Consider the following 20610-nt stretch of genomic DNA (forward strand, 5'->3'; position numbering starts at 1 on the left):
TGGTTTGATGTCTTTGTTGTTTTGTTGATGATTATTTTTGAGTATTTCTGAGCAGGTGAGAGGAGGGGACCAGCTGCATTTTTTTGGCCGCTGCTCCCAGGGTCGAAGGAACATCTGATAAAGGGGAGGCTTTATCCTCCTGAATGGAGACTGAGTGGAGGGAATTTATGGTAGGCAGGCTTAGAGGAGGAGAAAGATGGAGGGAGAGCAGGGAACCTGCATCACGGTGAGATCTTTCAGCAAGGTGCTGACTCAGCCTAGGGGAGAATAATGAGGAAACTGACTTTTGTGGGGCCAGGAAGTCAGTGAAAGTTTCCAGACTATAAAACAAAACTGTGGAAAGGGGTCCATCATGCTGGGCTGCTGGAATGTGCACTCAGAGTTCAAGGGCTGTTTTATTTGCACTTCCCAATGGATATGAGTTCTCCATATTTAAACTTTCCTTCCTCTAGATTACTATGTAACCTTTTTTTTTTAACCAAAACAAAGCTTTAGAACTTGGAAGCTTTGATATTCTCTGTTGCACTCAATTTAAATGGAAGGTGGGACAAATCTGATGTAGAGTCTCATCAGAAATGACATAGGTAAAAGCAGCTGTTCTTAAAGTAGTATCTTGCTTTTAATTAAATGCAGGAAATAACTAATTGGAAAATTGTCATGAATCTTTACTGAAATGAATTAAAACCAAGGTCTAGTCAAACTTCGTTACGAATTTATTTATGCTACTGACATTAAGGCACAATGACGTCACTGAAGCTTTATCTTTGGGTTTGTTCAAGCAGAGGTGCTCAGCTGTGTGTGGTTCTATTTTGGTGTCTGTCATCCTTTGCATCTCAAAAGATCAAAGGCTGAGAGTGACAGTGAAGTTTTCATCTCTTGACAATGTGTTTATGAGCTGTCTCTGTCACTGTTTGACTGCCAAGTCTCTTACCTGATGACACTGCAGCTTTAATTGCTTCCTGATTATAATAGATGCTACACCTTGCATTGTGCCCAGGAGCTCCAATATTTAGATGTAAATTAGAAAGATGTGCAGAAAGATTCTGGACATAAACTGCCAAAATATATACTATCTTGGAAGGTAAAAATGTTAAGCTTGGCTCTGTTAACATGTGAAGAAGTACCTGCCAAAACCAGCTGGATGTTCTGAGCAAGGAAAGGGGCAGCTCCAGCTAATGCCAAGGCAGCTTGTTTCTGTTGTATTTGTTAGTAGATTGTGTGCTTCATAATAGTTGCAGCTGTTGCATTACGATGTGCTCTGTGACACTTCTTTATTCCAACATTCTGGAATTTGTAGCTTGCATGCACCGATCCTCTAAATGCTATTTTTTGTTCTTTGACTAGGCAAGAGAGAGTTAACTTCCCTTTCACTTCTTAGTGTGCACTTAAGTATTGGCTTAGTGGTTGCATCAAGTACTAGCCCTATTTCTGGTAGGCTGTTTTGTGTTACAGCTTTGTTTCTTTTAATTTTGTCCTCTGCCTGTTAAAAGTCATGAGCCTTTTACCAGTTTCATGATTTATAGGGTATAAGGGTGAGATAATTGTGTTGCCCTATGGAAACATTAATTCTGTAAGAACACCAACAATATCAGCTCTAAATTTTCTACTGAGTGAACTTTTTCATTATTTAAATGGTGATTAATCTGGCACACAAGTTTCACAGTATGTCAGTCCATTTGTAATGTAAGTGTCTGGAAAGGTACAATCATGTTTAGAAATGGCCGTGATAGGGACATCGTTTCTGCCTGTCATAAAATTTATGACTAAAATACAAAACAAACCTTGAGAGATTATCCTGGGCTTTTCAGAGCATCAAATTAGAAAATCTGTGTTTGAAGATGGCAGAAGGCTCTTGGTATGAGTAATGTGTTTCAGAAGCTGGTAGACAAATACTGCAAATGTTTCCAAATACCCTGACATGAAATTGAGTTACCTTTTTTTTCTAAAATCTATTTAGATCAGTGCAAGTCTGCATCTTAGATAAGTAAGTGGGAAATATGTTTTCAGAATAGTCTAGGAGAAGCTTTAATAAAAATGAAAAACTTTATGCATCAGTGGAATTATGACTTGAAGTTGAGTGGGATAACAAAAAGAAAAGTAAAATAAGAAGAACTTGAGATCAGGCTTTGGCTTTGAAGGATTTAACCTTGGAGGTGACATGAGATGAGTGCTGTTCTCTCTGCACATTACAAATGCATTAAGATGTTGACTAACAGGCAGGACAGAATAACCAAATACCTTAAGCCTTATATTGGTGTAAACAGCACAGTTTTTACAGCAGAGGGTAATGTTTGTTTGCTTATTACATTTGACTTGTTTATCATTTGCATTTCTTGCCAAAGCACTGGCTAGTTTTGCTTAAAAACATTTTGGAATCTCCATATAGCTGTGACTGGCACTTAAAAGTAAAAAGAAATGAAGAAGGCTAATTTCCTGTCTGTTTCTACTTTGTTGAAGCTGGTGCCTGTAACTGGAGAAAAGGGAAAGAGCTGTAGTATTATTATTGCTAATAACTACTAACACTGTCATGATGGTGGGGATTTTCCTTTCTCTTTCCACCCTCCACCCCATACTCAAGGGGTAGCACTGCTCTTGGGGATGCACAGATCTTTTCTTCAGCTGCCCAGACAAGGCCTGGTGATGATATCCCAGCTGAATGCCAGCTTTCTTACCACAGCTGTATCATCCTTCGGGATTTTTTTGGTGACTGAACTGGACGGGCACCGTGGAGGTCAGGATGTGGGAACCTGGCTGGTGGAAGGTCCTGCTGTGGAAGCTGGAGGCTGGTATTGGTCATAGAGGCTATGGGGAAGTCATTGCTCATTATGTGTCCTGAATTCCTCAGCATAGGATATACTACCAGCAAAGCAAAATGACTGATGATTGTAAAATAAAATAATAGTAATAATAGAGGCATTTCTGGGATGATGTATTTTAAAAAGCTTTAAAAAGGTCTGGAGAATACTGTACTGAAGGGAGCTAATTGTTTACAAAAATTCAGTAATCCAAAGAGAGAGCAAACTATGACTAAGGAGACTCAAAGTTGCCATTAAAGCTATTTGGACTACGACATATAATTGGAATGCATAAAAATAGTCTAATTTATAAAAGATTGCACTTTGTGTGCTAAAATCTAGAGGGATTAAACTGGACGAAAATGTTCATTAATCTTTTCGGTGAAGCGTTGCCGTCTGATGTGTAACCAGCTGGGTGATTATTAAATTTAAAGAAGGATTTAAGATTCAGAATGCATTTTGAAGCTTTTATGTAGAACTTTTCTACCAACACCATGAATTGATCACTCTTGTGAAAAATTAATCAAGGAAAATGTATTGTTGCTTTTTGTCACAAAAAGATTACACTTTATAATGGGGAAAAGATGAGTCAGTATTTATGATAAAGGCTGACATTTTAAGAAAGTTTTATTGGAATGAAAATACTTACATTGCTACACTTTACAGCTATATTGTACATGCCAATAGCCTGGGGGAGTAACAGCTCTGTATTGCCTTTAGACCCTCTTCCAGAATAGAAATTGTTATAATGTGAGTATGGCTTTGAGATAAAAGTCTAGACATAACATATTTGAAGTGTAAAACCAAAACAAACAATTCCTGAGGTACTCCATGTTCATGATGCATTGCCCCTCCCTGCATTTTTATTCAAATCCTATTATTCATGCCTTCCTCCTAGAATAGAAGCACTGAAGTACAGGTTCTTTTCTGGGAGAAGGAGGTAATTTCTGTAACATCAAATGTGTTTCTGTCACAAAGCAAATGCTGTCTTTTGTAACAGCTTGTATATAAAATCAACTTTGCCATTCAGTTCTTTTTCTCCCAGAATGTTTCGAGGTCTTCTGTTTGGCTAGTTGAGAAACTTCTGGAAAGCATTCACACCGCTTGAGTTGAGATGCTTGTAGCACAGCGTGGACAGTGAATCTTTCCAGGCCCCCACGTCCTCATTGTGGAGAGATCGAGGCTCTTTCAGAGCAGAACCCATATTAGGAAGTCTGAATTGCCTCGTGGCTGAATGTGTCCTTTCCTAGCACAAGGAAAGGGGTGTAACATGGATGAATAACATAGTGAAGCATGGAGTAGCAATTCCTGCCTGTATTCTCCTCTGAATGGTTCCTTTCTCTTAGTATATAAGTACAGAGAGACACATCATTCTAATACTTTCATTTTTCTCTACTGAGCGTTTAGCATTGCTACATTGCAAACTAGATGGAGTTTTATTCCTTTAATCTTCCTTTGGTTTGCATCTCTTCTTTTTTTTTGTCTCCTATCCCACTGTTTTTGTTGCCTACACCAGTTTTGACCTTCTTTTCTTCTGCTCAACATATTTTCTATTACTTTCATTATTTCAGTGATGACGGGACTTTCTAATTTATTTTTTTTTAGCTCTAAACATATAGTGGTATAACCAGGCAATTGTTGTCCCCCAACTTTTGTTTCATACAGGAGACAACAGCTACAGAAAACCTATCTATTTGGTGTTGGGAAGGAAGTACTCAGTTTTGTGGTTCTTTCTCAGAGATCTTGGCCACTTCTACACATTACAACTAATTCTCAGAAATACTCTTAAAATGATTTTACCCTTCATGAGCTGTGAAAGAAATTTTTTCCTGAAGTGGAAAGAAGGTGAGTTTAAACATATGTGTGTTGCTCCCTTAAGTCTTGGGAATTACAGTAGGAAAAAGATCATACATGAACATACAAGACAACACCATTTAACCCAGCAAGACTCACAAGGGGCTGTGCAGAGCTACTCTGTCTTGTTTCCCAGTGACTACCCAAAGCAGTACTCATGCAGTGTCAGTTCTTTGCTTGTCTCCTTAGAGCCCACTAAGTGAACTCAACCCTTCTTGCCCAGCACTACCGCTTCCACTCCCCAAAATATATAAACCACCAAAACTATAGGGAAGGAGAGTGCCAGATTACTTGCTTATCTTTCAGAAAGCCCCAGGTCGGTGAATGTAGTACCACTTCTGTCAGGTGCAGTCCCGTTTCTAAGAGTTTGCTGACACTTTTTGGTTGCTGAAACAGAGACAGATAAACAATTCATGGGATGACCTTTCGAGCAGCTCTGGCCCAACTTCTGTTTGCTCATTTGTTTTTTCTCAGCATTCAGCTGCACTGGAAGAATATTTAAATCACAAATCAAGAAAACGATCCTGGCAAGTAAAAGTTATACTTTGAGACAGTGTGCTTTTTAAAAATGAAAGTAGTGAGGTATTGTGGTGGAGTACAGGGACTGAGTTGCAGTGTATCTATACTGACTATGTGCTGCCTGGTACCTTGTTTAAAAACAGCTGGATAGGAGGTTGTTCATTCAAACAGAAAGCTATTAATCCATACTTGGGTGAAAATGATTAGTGCTGAAGAGCATTAATAGTAATAGAGAAATTAAAAAGACGATTCTTTTAATCTCTGACCAAATGAGCCCTGTGTAACACCAGTGATAAAAGCTGTCACTTACCTAAATTCCACTTTTCAGTCAAGTGGAATAAAATTTAGAACCACAATTACTCTAGAGGAATAGTCAGTGATGTGAAGGAATGCTTTCCTGTCTTCAGTGTACTTTTCCACTTGTCTGAGTTCTTCTCAAAGTTAATGGAAGGAATTGGATCATATGCCTGCGATCTAGAAGGATTGTGTCCTTAGAGATGAATGCTATCCTAAGAAATAAAGTGATGTTTTCTAACTGTATTTTGGATAGCACTTAACAGCAAAAAATCAGCAAACCGAGGAGTTCCTTAGCAAGTCAGATGGAAATATGGACTATTGATTTTCAACAGCTGTGGATTTTTCTCAAGTGTGTTTATCAATTCCTAACGCTTGCTGAATTTCACTTACTGACCATGAAAGCATGCTTTGACAAGATGGAGTTTTGCAAATAATTTCTTTGCCGAGTAGAAGGTGATGGATATAACAAAAAACAGTGAGCATGTTGTGGCCTTGCACAGTGGAAGAAGTTCCTTCCATAGTTAAGGGAAACCTTGGCTCTGTGTCTCTGAAGTGAACTTGTTTTATATCTACTTTAATTTCCGAGTCTAGAATTGGTAACTTCACTGGCTTGATTTGTTGGTTTCCCCTTGTTACTTGATCAAGTTTATACCGATATCTTTCTGCTTGCCAAAGTTCTTCCAGTATTAATAATAGTGCCAGTAGAACGCTCCTGGTTTCCTTTCTCAGGCCTATTAGGGCCTATTCTGCTACTGTGAAGTTCTGACAGGGAATGGGGCACATATTTCAGGCATTGATCTTCCAGGGCCCCATTTTATTAATTGGCCATATGCGTGGGTGACTTTTTTTTCCAATTGTATGATACCTAACTCAAGCCAAGGTAAGCAGAAATATGAAACTAGAGAGCTAGAAAGATGCCTCTCTCTCATTCAGATGGCTTACGGTTTCCAGCTCTAGCAAGGTCACAGTCAGGGTTTCAGTGTCTATGCTCGTCTTCTGTTCTGGTTACGAAAGCTAAGATTCTCACCAGGCTCCCTCCTTAAGTTTTCTAAAGATGTAAAGTTAGTTAAATCTCTTCTGCATGCCAGCAGTTCTTTCAGTAAAGAAGAGATGGTCCAGCTACCTTCGAATTAAAGATTTTTTTCTTCCTTAGACATGAAAATTTATTTTTTACATTTCAAGGCATCCCCCAATTTGACTTGCAAGTAGACCAGTGTTTTCTTCAGAGTACTGTGTACAGAATACACAGTTTTCTTCAGAGTACAGCACTGTGTCCCTCAACACACTTCAGACAGCCAGTGAGCTCTGAGGCTTCGATATCCTTTAGTACAAGGAGAGACTGGACTTTTAAAGATAATACAGTGGTGATTCTAGCAGGCAGAACTATTACTGCTTGCTCCACAAGTAAGCTAGAACTGTTATCATATAGGCAACACTACATAATTTACTGTGTCTCACCAGGGTGTAAAAACTGTTGTCAGCCTTGAAAGGCGGACAAAATATGCTTGTTCCACAAAGGCATCTAGACAAGTTTAACGAATGAATCCAGAAAAAAATAAAATGGCTTCTGGTTGAAATAGTTTTTCAGTTTTTTATGGTGGTTGTCACTGCAGCTGCGTTTGTGTTATGCCCCAGGCACAAACACTGCAGTGCGTGAGCCTGTGAAATGTGTGCCTATCAGGAGCAGAAATGCAAGAAGACTTGGACAGCTGCTTGTGCCAATTTCAAAAGGAAGACAAAGAAACAAGTATTGTACAGTGGTGTGTAATATGCTTAGAAGCATCTAAGCCTAGAGAAGTAGCATGTGCTTCCGTTTGCAAGAGGTTTTTTTTGACTGCTGGTGCTATGGGAGATGACCAGTGTGTTGCTATGCTTTGAAGACCTGAAGTAAACAAGGTGAAACCTCTAAAAATTTTAGCTTGGGATGGTTTTTGGAAACTCTACACTTCATAAGAAAATATCATTGCTTAATACACTCCACAATGATAGGAGACATGGTATTAAAAATGGAGGAAAACAGTGAAATGAAGATTATGCCTCTTCGGCCAAGGATTGTCCATCAGTGTAAATTTAGTTTCCTTTTATTACTTCCGTGTAATGTCATCTTCAGCAGAGTTTGAAAACAAACAAATTTCCTGTTTTTTTCTTAATTTAATACTTTCGTACTAAAACATTCTTTTCACTGACTTTGGCAATATTGTATCCTGTACTGTACTTACCTGTGCAGAGTCCCATGATTAAGAAAATAATGACAGAATTACTTAAATGGAGAAATACTGCATGGAGAGTATTTGTGGGGGGTGAATAGGAAGGAGAGAAGGAGGAAGAAGAATGGCAAGCTAGTATCATTTTAAGGATTTAAAACCATGTAAAAATACGTCTGATTTCAAAATACGAGCACATCTCAATATGTAGCTCAATTCTCACTGAAGTTCAGCAAGCAATAGTTAATAAAAAGTAATAGTTAAAGCGTATTGGTAACTGTCTCTTCGTAGAATATAAATCCTGTGTCAGTGGCTAAGGCACTAATTCCAGCCCACTAGCATAAAAAACAGTAAATGTGTGCTATTAGATATACTAAGGTACTGCACAAAGTATTATTTTGGGTCAAAAATCTTGTTTGTGTGGTCTGACAATGCAGATCAACTGTAGGTGATGACACCTAATCTAAAAAAACACTTTACAATGTTTTGAGGTTTTTAAATTTCTTTCCAGACTCTCAGGGAGCGCTGAGCGCAGGGAGACCAGCATGTCTGGAACAGTGTTTTTCCTGCAGCTCTAGGGTATAGCAGCAAGCATATTGGTTACAATCAATGTTAGTTACTTCTAGGCAAATGACTTGGTTTCTAAAGTCTGTTGTGGAAGTTGTTTGGGCTGTCAGAAGTGTTTTGCGCCTTCATCAAACTTCCTTCAGAAGCCAGAGCTATGCTTTGTAGAGTTGAATAAAGCAAAACAGCTGAGCAGTGTATAAGCTGGTCCCAGAGAACATCATTCATGGTAATGAGTGAAGTGGGGAATATCTTCTATTGAATGTGGAGCAGGGAGGGCTTTGAAAAGCAGGTGAGAGCTGTTGGCTGTGATGGGAGTTACTTATGAGCTTGTGGGGGGAAGAGGGGGTTGTGGCTTTGAGAAGCTGCTGCAGTAGCTGCAAAGAGCAAAGGTGCCAGCTGAGTGCAACACAGGAGCATGGTTATGCTAACTGGTGTATGTGAAGGCTGACTGAACATTGAGACTGTTGTTTTAATGTTGCTTTCTTTTGTGAGAAGTGTCCTGACTCCAGACTTTCTGCTTAACTTTTTGTTAATTGTTGCTTGCTTAACGTTCTTCAGATTTCTTCCTTTTTTTACAGACCTAACTCAACCATTAAACTGCTGGAGGAAACCCTGATAACGTGATTCCTGCTCCGTAATACTTAAATACTTACAATGTTTTTATCAGCTGATCATACTACAAATCAAGTCTTAGGCTCTGTGAGTTCTGTGAACTTTGTGCTGCTTCTCAAAACAAATGTAATTTTGCCATGAATAACAGTCATACTTTTTCCTTGACTTTTGCTTTTATTATAAGTTCAAGGATTTCATTGGTAACTTCAGCACATAGGAAGAATACATCAGAAAAGCACATCAGAAACCTAAAAAGTATCCACAAATGTGCATTCCCTGGACTTCCATCAAAGTCGTTTTTACCTTTACGAAGTCCTTTTGTTCAGTCTTTGATAAAAATAAGTGCTTCTGTTCGTTTGCATTTTTAAATTTTAATTTCCAATAGGATATGGTTAGTATTCGTATAGTTCCAGCTTTGTTTCAAGTTGGCTTAAAATAAAATAATTTAAAAAATCCTCTAATACAAGAATGACTCCTTAAGGACAAAAAGCTCTGTTATACTTCTGTATCTGATAGATTGGGATTTCCTGAAGAAATCTGAGAAAGATCTTTAAGTGGCAGCTAGCAGACTATTTTTTCTAATGTGTAAGAAAGAGAATATTATATAAAAAGGTTCATTTTTAACATTAGAGCATTTTAAGGATACTCCAAACCTCAGCTGCAGTCCATTGGGATGGAAAAATGAGTTGCAGATGGATAATAACTACTCAGGTGGCCCATCAGTCTCATGAGGTAGTGTAGGGTGGACAGTGTTTGACACTTCCACAGAAATTCACTTGTAATTTGTGTGTGGAATACCATTTAAAAACTCTGGGAACACTTGAAAGATAGAATTCATGATGCTTTAAACTTTTAAGATTTATGTGGGCGCGCTGATGTTCAACAACTGTAGGATTAAAGTGTTGCATAGTAAGTAGCAGAGGCAAACGGATAGAAGAGGCAGCTCTACTTTGGAGACAGTGAGTCCGTCCTCACTGCAGCTGCTCCTGAGGAAGGGGATGAACTTGACCGATGTCTGCAGATAAGAGGAAAGCATGGGTGAGCCCAGCCATGGGCAGGCTTGGCCGCGGTGTCGTTGTGTCTGTACCACAATGGCCAGAAAATGGACTACTATTTCCTCAGCACTTCTTTCTAATGATACCAGCAGATCCAAGAGAACAGCATGGAGCTCTGTTGAGGTGGGTCAGGTGGGTGTTAGGAAAAGGCTCTTCACCACAGGATGGTTGGACACTGGCACAGGCTGAACAAGGCAGTGGTCACAGCCTTCTGGAGCTCAAGAAGCATTTGGACATTGCTCTCAGAAATATGGTGTGAATTTTGAATGCACCTGTGTGGAACCAGGAGTTGGACCTGGTGATCCATGCCGGTCCCTTCTGTGACTCTATGATTTCTTACAGCTCTGTGAGCCCACTTTGCTTTGCTGAGCTTTAGCTGTCTGTGGTAGGAATGAAACCTGAATGTAACTGGGGCTTGGAGAAGAGAAGCCAAACCGTCCCTGCACTGCTGTCTTGATGGTCCTCATCCTGCTTTGATCACAGGTCTGTGGGCTGGCAGGTGCTCAACTGAGCATTTTATTCCAAGTTGGGAAGAGGAAAGGGTGAAAACTGGCTTGCGATGGAGTCACTGGAAGAACTTCGCCGTTAAAGAGCACGTCTAGATTGGGGGTGTCTCCTGAGCAACAGCACAGCGCTACTTGCAACTCCTTAACAAGCCTCAGGAGGCCAAGAGAAATGAAGGCATGGAATAAGTAAGGAGAGACAGTGTACTTTTACAAGCAAATCAAGTTTGCAACAGCAAATGGAGCAGTTGGTGGGATCACCTATAACTGTCCAAGTATAGGTAATATAAAATTTACTGTGCTTCTCAGTAGTACAGAAGATACAATTAGAGATATGATTAGCAATATGAAAAACAAAGATATTTTATGCTTAATTTGTAATGTCAAGAAAGTAACTGTAACCACAGAAGTAGGAAGGTACCAGGACTACTAAGTGAACCATTATAAAGAGCCCCTGTTGGTGTAAAATGGCCGTGGTGTTTTATTCCGCCTAGTACTGTACTGTGCTAGAACATGCAGGAGAAAGCTGTTACCTAACCTGAACTGTGTGTCATAAAAAAGGTGATAAAGAAGGTGGTTCAGATGATGTCTGGCCTGTCTAGAAGTTTACTGTTCCAGAGGTTCAGTGTGCATTTCGAGCTGCAGCCACCTTTTCCAGGAGATCCACACTGAGCCCTGGCTGTTAAGGTGTAGGACGTGACTGGTGTGTAAATGCAATCTCTACAGAACTACAAGAACAGCAGTGACTGTCAAAAATGAAGAATTTCCAGCTGCCTCTGTGGCTAACAAAGTGCCAACGCTGCTTTACCTAATGAAGAGGAGAACCTCAGTGTGGTTGCACTAGAGGAAGATGCACAGGGGACAACTGTGTGTGAGTAAGGAATTTCCAGGCTGGCAAATCAATTTTTTTGGTCTTTCTATGCCTTCTCAGTACCCGTTTGAATTTTTAAAGATTAAAGGAAGTTTTGCTTAAATGAAATCCTATACTTTGCTGCTACACACAACTTGTACTCAAAGCGTAAGGAGTAAGTTATAGCTGAGTTCAGTTTGTCTCCAGAATGGTCAGTTCTGTGCTGAAGAAGGTATTTCATTAAAACATATTTGATTTTATTACATAAAATGAGGCTTTTTTATTTCACAGCACCCGATAGAGCACAAATAAATATATGTGGTGTTCTGCAGCACCCCAGATTTGTACTATTAACAACTTTTTGTGACTAAAAATATTGGGGCTTTGCTTGTTACGTTTTACTTCAGAAGAGAATGTTCAGTTTGGGTTAAAAATCATAATGCACATATATAAATATTTCCCTTTTGAGATAAGGTATCATTTTGGAGTGCCTTTTTAGTTTGTTTTTGCAATCCTTTGTTTAAAAAATTTGGAGATGGGGCTTACATCACTTTTTTTCTTTTTCTTTATCAAGTCTTTTCTCAGTTTCCTTCCTGAGAATTAAAAATAAATGAATAAGTAATTTGATTAGTGCCAGCTTGGTGCATTGCCAGCTAGTATGGTGCCTAGAGCTGAATGAGGTGCTACTGAGAGAACTGCTATATAAGCAAGTAGCTGGAAGGTTCTTCTTCAGTGCTATGTGAAGCAGGCAAAATGTTATTTGTTAGTAATAACATCATTTATACAAACTGGTAGAAACTTCACAGATCTCTATAGATGTTGTATTAGGATTCTTTTCTGGGCTGAAAAGACAACCTTAATTAAAAAAAACACTATCTGTGAATTCCAAATAAAATAAAATATGTATAAAAGTGGGTAATGTGGGGCCTTATAGACCTCATATGTAGTTCTTTTATAGAGAAAAGGCAAAGATCTGACTGCAGTTGAGTTTACCCAGACTCTTCTGTATACAGTTTATGATTTTCCTGAGCTTTACAGTAGGCAAAAAGATTATCACGTTTGTGTTGCTCACATATATAATTAGTTAAATTTAGTACAATATTTCATAATTATGTGTTAGAAGATGTAAAATCAGTCCTTTAATATTTCCAATGCTCAAGTTGTAGTTACTCCCAAACTATGTTTTTTTGTTTCTAAACAGAAATACACTTTTATTGTGGCTGTCTACTGTTAAAGAGTATTTTGAATTAGGCTTTTTACTAGCATGTGCAACAGTTGAAATTTTGTAAGTATAATTACTGGGTAAGAAGGAAGTTTAAACCATACTTCAGTAGATACATTTAAAAGATTGCTACTGTAATTGCAAGGAAAGATGAATTTGAGGCATTTTTTGTTTTGTGTCAACTTTTAATTCCTTACCTTGATGTCTTTGAATGGCTATGATATGATATTAGCTGTCAAGAATGTATGTATGGCTCCATCCAGGAGTATATACAGATAGATAGATATAGATGTTGTGAATTGAAATCGTTTCTCAAGACAGATGAACCATCAAAACATGCTTTTACCTTTTTTTTTTCCCCTGAAATGTTCTGTGTTAAGAGAGCCTTTCTTTTTGGTGTTTGGTAGTTTGTGGGTAACAGAGTGCTGATGGTGACTTAGATTCAAAGAGTCAGTAATGAGACTAAAAGTTCAAGTTGGGACTGTCAGAGAGTATCACCCCAGAATTTCTCTGAGGAGATGCAGAATACAGTGACAGAACATGAAATCATAGACTCATAGAATGGCGTGGGTTGAAAAGAACCACAATGATCATCCAGTTTCAACCCCCTGCTATGTGCAGGGTCACCAACCAGCAGACCAGGCTGCCCAGAGCCACATCCAGCCTGGCATTGAATGCCTCCAGAATGGGGCATCCACAGCCTCCTTGGGCAACCTGTTCCAGTGTGTCACCATATTCTGAGTGAAATGAAATATGAAATGCTTCATTAGAAACTTTGGCTCTTATCAAATTATTTCTAAATAATATGAGGGCTTGGGAAGTTCCTGGCTGATCTGTCAAATACGTTTCCCAGTAAGAATAGTTTTCTTTGTTCCTACAATAACTATTTGTTATTTTCCGTTTTACATTCAAACCTTTAATGTTTTTTTTTTCTTTCCAAACATTTGAGATAACATTTTAGCACTGGAATGATTATTTAATTGGAAATAAGTTCCATGATCAGACAATCCAAATACGGGATTAAAAGGAAGAACAGCTGACAATTCAGTGAATGTGCTTAATTACTGTTTTGCTTTAGAGATATGTATCAACACAGATATTTTCCCTGTTGGAGGTGATTATGCAGATAATCCTGTAAGAGCTTATGTATTTCATTGCAAAAACAAATGATGTCGAGAGAACTGCCTGTGATGTAAAGCATGCATGTATCCTGTCTTGCATGCTCAGCCAAGGTTCTGGAGCCATGATAGCTCAGCCAGATGAGATTTCTGTAGTGCTGGTGGGAACAGTGCCATTGGCAAGAAAACATTCTCCAAACAGGAATGCTTTGTAAACTCGTATGTAGAAGAAGAAAAAAGCAGGTGCAAAACATTTCAGAAAAACTATAAAACTGAGGAAACAAATGTCAAGAAATATAGCTGAAGCCAAAGATGTTACAGTTAATGTGAAGCATCCCCAATGTCTTTCTGGAACAGGAATAAAAGTAATTTAATAATTTTTAATGTGTCTTTTTGTGTCAAATTAGAAGCACATATGGTACACTCCGAACTGAATTTTCATTCACTTATGATTTTCTGTTGCAAATAATGGCTTAATGATGCAATATCTATTAAAATATTGTTTTTTAAGTATATCAAATACAAATGGTTCATTTTAAAGATTGTTACATTTCACGATCCCCAGGAAAAAAACTGTGCTAAGTTGCCACTTAAAATGAAGCTTTAGGTCAAGTGGGTTCCTTTTAAGAACCCACCCAGATACTATTAGTGGTATTGTTCACTCCTTGGGTTTATACTTTGAGCAGTTTCCTGCAATCACACCAGATATTTTGCTGAAGTAGTATCTTGGAATAACTTCAGATTAATTAATGCAAATACAGTTCATAAACAAAACTCTTTAGAAGTGAGTATTTTAAGGTAACGTGTGTCATTGTTAGTATGCTTGCTTCTATTGTATATATTTAAGCAACTGAAAGAGGCTGTATTGCAGGCATTTTCTAGTTGACTGGCAGCATCAATATTGATGACTCTTGAAAAGGTGAATTATGTACATTCTTTCAAATGATGTTAATTGTGGTCAAATTGCTTCATATTTTTGGAGGATGTGTTTTGTTTTTTATTGATCTTGAAGCTCTTTTTTCATACTTATTATGTAATTGTTTGTATTTTGTATTTGCACATACCTGTATAAAAATCTGTTTTGCCTGACATTTTGTTGGTGTTGCAGACAACAAATGCTACAATACTGTTACCATTTCATGGGTAAATACTGGGGGGGGAAAAAAAAAAAAAAAAGACAACAGATTTTTCCTGCCATTTCTTAGAAAAACAACTTCCAAATCAAAAATAAAAATTTATGAATTAATCTGAATAAATCTGGTTCATAAATCAAGTGCTAGTGGCTTTTTAGCCACTGCATTCTGAATTGTTTTGAATAATATATTATTCAAATAATATAATATACATAAAGAAGGCTGTAAGAGGTGATGATCTCAGAGTGCGTGTTTAGCATTTTTTTAATTAGAGTGGTCCAGTTATGGTAGTGATGCATAAGGTTATGCAGCCTTGGATAAACATTCCTGGCAAAAGCCTGTAAGTTTTCTGAATTTTATTCTTAATTCTGCATCTGCTTTTTCTCAATAGCTATGCAAACTAACATGATAGAGGATAAGATACGATTTATGAAGAAAATAAAATAGCTCAGTTTGTCTGAAGTCATCTACTTTAAATATTTGTCTGTTTTCTTTCCAGGTAAGCTTTGGAAGAATTTTAATTTATTGTAATTGTAGGCTGTTGAAATATGGAAAAGGTTAATATCCTGGTACTAGTTTGTGTTGATAAGTTTTATTGTCAAGTGGAATTTGAGACTATTGTTTGTTTTGAAATGAAATCCAATGTTTGTATAGCATTTTGAGGAAATTAATATTGGCATTAATTGATAATAACCATGTCAACTCCCTTTGTGGATAAAAGTTCAACCTTAGATACTTGTATTTTCAGAGAAAGGAAATTTAGCATGCTGCAGCACTAAATGTGATTGGCAGATTTTGTTGCTGTTTTATGGTTTAGGACCAAGTTCTTTTAGGTTTGATCTGCACCCTTCAGTACAACATCAATTAGAGTATCTGTTGAAATATTTATATTTAAGTAGCTGCATTTTACAAAATCTACAGAGAAAAGATGTATCAAAAAGCACTGAGGCTTTTAAACTGTTTTTCTTGACCCAGCCCTTGTACTTGGCTTAGCTTTGTAGCTGCTCCCCTGCTCTTCTGCTTTTTCTTTTCAAAACAAAGCACAGGAGCACATGAAGTTGTTTGTTAGGTGCGCTGTCTCGCATCATGTGAAATTTAGAGTCAAAGCTTTACTGTGCTGTGATCTGCATTACATTTTAGTAGCTTCTGGTTAATAAAAATTTTACGTGAAAATGCATGGTTATCATAGAATCACGGAATGGCTTGGGCTGGAAGGGGCCTTAATGATCATCTCGTTCCAACCGCCCGCTGTGGGTAGAGTTGTCACCCACAAAATCAAGCACTAAATCAAGTTGTCGAAGGCCCCATCCAACCTGGCCATGGAATGTCTCCAAAGATGGGCCATCCACAGCTTCACTGGTCAGCCTGTATGTTCGTGGCTCACCATCCTCTGAGTAAGGAATTTCCACCTAACATTGTACCTCAATCTCCTCCCTTTTAGTTTAAAGCTGTTCCCCCTTGTCCTATCATTATCTGCTTATAAAAACAGTCAGTATTCCTCCTGTTTGTAAGATCCTTTCAAATAATGGAAGGCTGCAGTTAGGTCTCCCCAAAGCCTTTTCTTGCACGGGCTGAAAAAGCCCAACTCCTTCAGCTCTTCTTCATAGGGGAGGTGCTCTAGTGCTCTGATCATCCTCATGGCCCTCCAGAAAGGCTATCTTTTCTTCCATTTCACAGTGTCTGCTGAAGAAAGCAAACAGGCAGAAAGGCGATGAGAAGGAAATATGCTCAGACCACACGCCGTCCTGTCTATTCTTTGTGTTTCAGTTGTGCTTCAGTGAGGCACCCAAGCTCTCCCCCCACACTCAAGTACAGCAGGGCCCCGACCCATTTTCTTCTGCTGTGGGAAGCCACCTGCTTTTTTCCTCTGCAATGCCATAACGCAGTTTATGCCTTGTGCCAGGCACAAGTTGGTTGTTTACACTGACAATCAGGTGACAGCCATCCTCTTCTTAGCTGTATTTAATAGAAGAACAGTGAGACTTGCTGCTATAAATCATTTGGCCAGACACTGGCTGGAGAGTCCGAGCTTGCCAAGGTCCATGTTAGAAGAAGAAAGAGTTGGGTGCAACTGTCCTTCAACAGTGAAAAACTCCCACTCCCACACATTGCTGATACTCATTTAGTCGATCTGCTGTCCTATCTTATTAATGCATACTTAGGAAGGTTTTTGTTGTTTTTTTTAATTGCTTTTTTTAAAAAAAAAAAAAAAACACATCAAATTCCATACTCTGTCCCCAGCATTATATCTGCAGTAGTGGAACCAGATTCTGCACTTCTGAGTGCTTCTTCTCTGTTGGTTTTGATTGCAGTATTTCTCTAGCATAAGAGGTTGGTTTTTTTTCTGGATTTCTGTTTCTTTCCATGAAATTCTTCACTGTCTAAAAGATGTTTTTTTCACTCATGATACTGCCAAGTTGTGAGACAGCGTGGCTTCTTCATGCGTACCTTGCATATATCTGCAGACTTCTGTGGTTTTAATGGAGGAAAGGCAAGTGTAATCATGTAGGTAAGTTTTAAATTAGCTGCCATTAATTCAAACTTCATTCTAGCTTAATGACTGTAGCATACCTTAAAACCCAACTAGTTTAATAGAGCAACATATTTTTTGAACATGTTGATTTAGTTTTTTTTTATGAAAATATATCAACCTTTGCTTGTGTATCTGCTCCCTGCAAAACCATTTTATGTAGAAACAAAAGATTAGTTTGTAATAATAATCCCTTCCTTTGTTTTGCACTTGTGTTTATTTCTAATGTCTGTATTTTTTTGTGTCTTTTCTCTTTTTTGCAAAAGGTGTTTCTCAAGAGTGACCGGGTTGCAAGAATGGTTCACAGTGGAGGATGTTCTGCAAACGACTTTAGAGATGTTTTTAAGAAAAACATAGAGAAGAGAGTCCGAAGTTTGCCGGAAATTGATGGATTAAGCAAAGAGACAGTATTAAGTTCTTGGCTAGCCAAGTATGATGCCATATACAGGGGAGAAGAGGACTTCTGCAAACAGCCAAATAGAATGGCCTTAAGTGCTGTATCGGAGCTGATTCTGAGCAAGGAACAGCTTTATGAAATGTTTCAGCAGATTCTAGGGATCAAAAAGTTGGAACATCAGTTGATTTATAACGCCTGCCAAGTAAGTACTGGTGTCACTCGGTTCTGTGGTGTTCAAAATCTCTCACCCCCAACCCCTGCCAACAGGTAGAGCATCTCGCCTTCAGTTTTAAATGCATCCCCATACTTCAAGGAAGTGAAACCACTCAGGAGGGAATCTTTGCACAATTTGGTCACTGGAGGACACTTTGGAAAAAGTGTGTATGGTACTTTTGCTACAGAGATCTCCTGAAACCTTTTACGACTCCAGTGATCTATGTGATTCTGCAGAATGTTCTGTAGCCTTTATACCTGCATATATACCTACATAAACATCTTTATAAGAAATTTGCTGCCATAATTAGATAGATGGTAGATATTGAGTCCAGGATGCCCTTGGCTGTGCAGTGTTGAGAACTCAGCATACTTCTTTGCAAACATCATCTATGAAGCTAATTTGCTCTTTTGCTCTGTTGTTCTGCTAGGAAATGGAGATGTTCCCTGTAAATCAGTGAATCAAAAACACTCTATTCAGCAGTCATATTCAGATTTATAGGCATAGTCTATTGCTAACCAGTAGTGTAAATAGTAAAAAGAAGTGTTTCACCTGGCCAATCTTTGTAGTGAGGCAGCAACAAAATAAGCATTAGTTTGTGATGAAAAACCTGAAAAATGCAAGACATTTTTGAAAGTCTCATGACTGACTGGAGCAAGTATTTATAGCATTTATAGTTTTTAAACTGAACGCACACAGCTTTCTAACCCATTTTTAAAGTAGTGCACCATACTGCAGCTAAGCTGTTTTGTACGTATTACGTTGAAAGTCAGTTTATGACTATCCTAGTACAGGAACAAGAATAGAATTTGCCTCAGTTTTGTCCCAGTTTTTTTTCCATTTGGCTCTTAATTAACATACATGTGTATCGTGAAGCTAGCCACTTAGACATGTAAGTTGGTAACAAGGTTCAGAAACACTGAAATCTTAGGGAGTTATCTTGCTTATTTAATTGGGGGGTTGCATAACAGAACACACAAGCCTAGGATGTTTCAGTTTGGTAAAGACCTCAGGAGGTCATTCAGTCCAGTGTTCTGCTAAGAGCAGGATTAGCTGTGTGTACAGACCAGGATATGCAAGGCTTTTTCCATTCAATTCTTAAAATTGCCAAGAAATCCAGATAGACTGCATGAACTCTTAAGACAACCTGCTCCAGTACTTGAAAACATGAAAAATTAACAACTTCTCCACAATTACAACTTATCTTCAGTAGGAGCTGTATGGCCTGTCTGACGATTTCTTAAATCAGGCTTTATGTGTCACTGTGAGTAGTCAGAATTTGCTGTTCGTGTTCATTGTGCTAGAGGAACATTAACATGATTGTAGAGCCTCAAATACTAAAATAAATTAACTTCTTCCTTTAGCTTAGAAGCGGTTCTGATGATATGGACTCCTTAGGCTCTTTTGTGTATCTAATTGAAGGCTTCCTGGGTTTGGTTGTTGATTTGTAGGAATTTTGATGCATCAAAACAGGTTGGCTCTCCTGTTCACCAGTTCTCCTCTGTTCTTGCTCCATAACCTATGGAGAAACTGAAACATCACAGCAACTCGTTTTATCTTCTGTCATGGTTGAGTTTTGAACATGGGATTATTTTCTTTTATATTTGGTGAATAGTAAAATAGAAATTATTTTACTATTTTATGTATTTATGTATAAAATATTTTTATGTTTATATATATATTGTTTTAGTAAGAAATTATCATGTGGTAGGTAGCAAGTGAGAGGCTGGTTGGCTCTTCTGATAGGCGCGAGGACACAATGAGGTGAAGAGAAGACTTTACCTCTTTCTGATGTTGAGCTCTGAAGTACATGTTGTTTACCTGAAATTCATATGAATACTGGAGGGAAGAAAGGGAGATGTCTCTTTTGGAGCAGTCATAGAAACATCTACGTAATCAGGAAGAATGAAGAAAGACAGGCTTCAAGCACACGCACTTCTTGCTTTGGGTTCTAGCTTACTAAGATTTTCCTTTTCCAGAGAAAGCATGAGACTACTTTGCTAAAGCAAAAACTTTCATTTCATACTCTAGCAGTGCAGAGTTGCTACCTAACATAAACTTTGTATCTTGTTCTTGTGATTCAATCTAGCACATAGTACACCAAAAGTATGAGGAGAAATCTGTTGCAAAGGAAAAAACAATAGTCATGGCTTTCCCAGGACGCATATTGCAGACAACAGCCAGTTCTTATAATGTAGTGCCTCTTCTCCTTTGGCAAAATCCTTTATTCCTCATTAGAATTTTAATAAACTTTTTAGTTTAGAGTGTATTTTAATCCATTCTATTCATAATTCATAGGGTATTTGTAAAAGATGAAATTAAGTTGGACTCCAATTTCAGTTGACATGACAGTTTTCATTCTCCCCTAGAAGTACCTACATGTCTTTATATGTAAAAGCTCATTTCTGTTTCCCTTAGCCATTGCTGTTTATAATACTGGAGACTTGCAGATAATGATAATCAATATTGTCTGGGAGCAGTGAGATAAGTGAAAGTCGAAACAGATGTTAAAATTGTATTTTTGATAGAGGTTTTGGTGAGTTGGCTTCTAAACTGCACTTATAGCAGAGAATCAGATCTTTATGTGAAATACTGAATATTTTGCAGCTCTGAGAAGCACCTGCTCTTAACAGCAAATCTGTACAGTGATAATTTGTGCAGAAAACTCTGTCTTTTTCTTTCCCCTCTTAATTCCTTCCAGCCCTTTGAGAATTCCAGTCTGAAAAATGTCTCACAGCGT

General features: G+C 38.2%; 1 protein-coding gene across 5 annotated transcripts in view; it reads left to right on the plus strand.

Moving 5' to 3' along the window:
- Positions 1 to 20610, plus strand: part of CADPS2 (calcium dependent secretion activator 2) — a 299293-nt gene that overhangs the window by 79960 nt on the left and 198723 nt on the right. For all 5 annotated transcript variants that reach the window (XM_042872622.1, XM_042872623.1, XM_042872625.1 and 2 more), the window contains exon 3: positions 17526 to 17858. In XM_042872622.1, coding sequence (XP_042728556.1) covers positions 17526 to 17858 — 333 coding nt within the window. The remainder of the gene's footprint in view (positions 1 to 17525; positions 17859 to 20610) is intronic.

This window comes from Lagopus leucura, unplaced genomic scaffold (assembly GCF_019238085.1).
Source record: "Lagopus leucura isolate 7727_CA_CO unplaced genomic scaffold, USGS_WTPT01 Super-Scaffold_100008, whole genome shotgun sequence".
Taxonomy (NCBI): domain Eukaryota; kingdom Metazoa; phylum Chordata; class Aves; order Galliformes; family Phasianidae; genus Lagopus; species Lagopus leucura.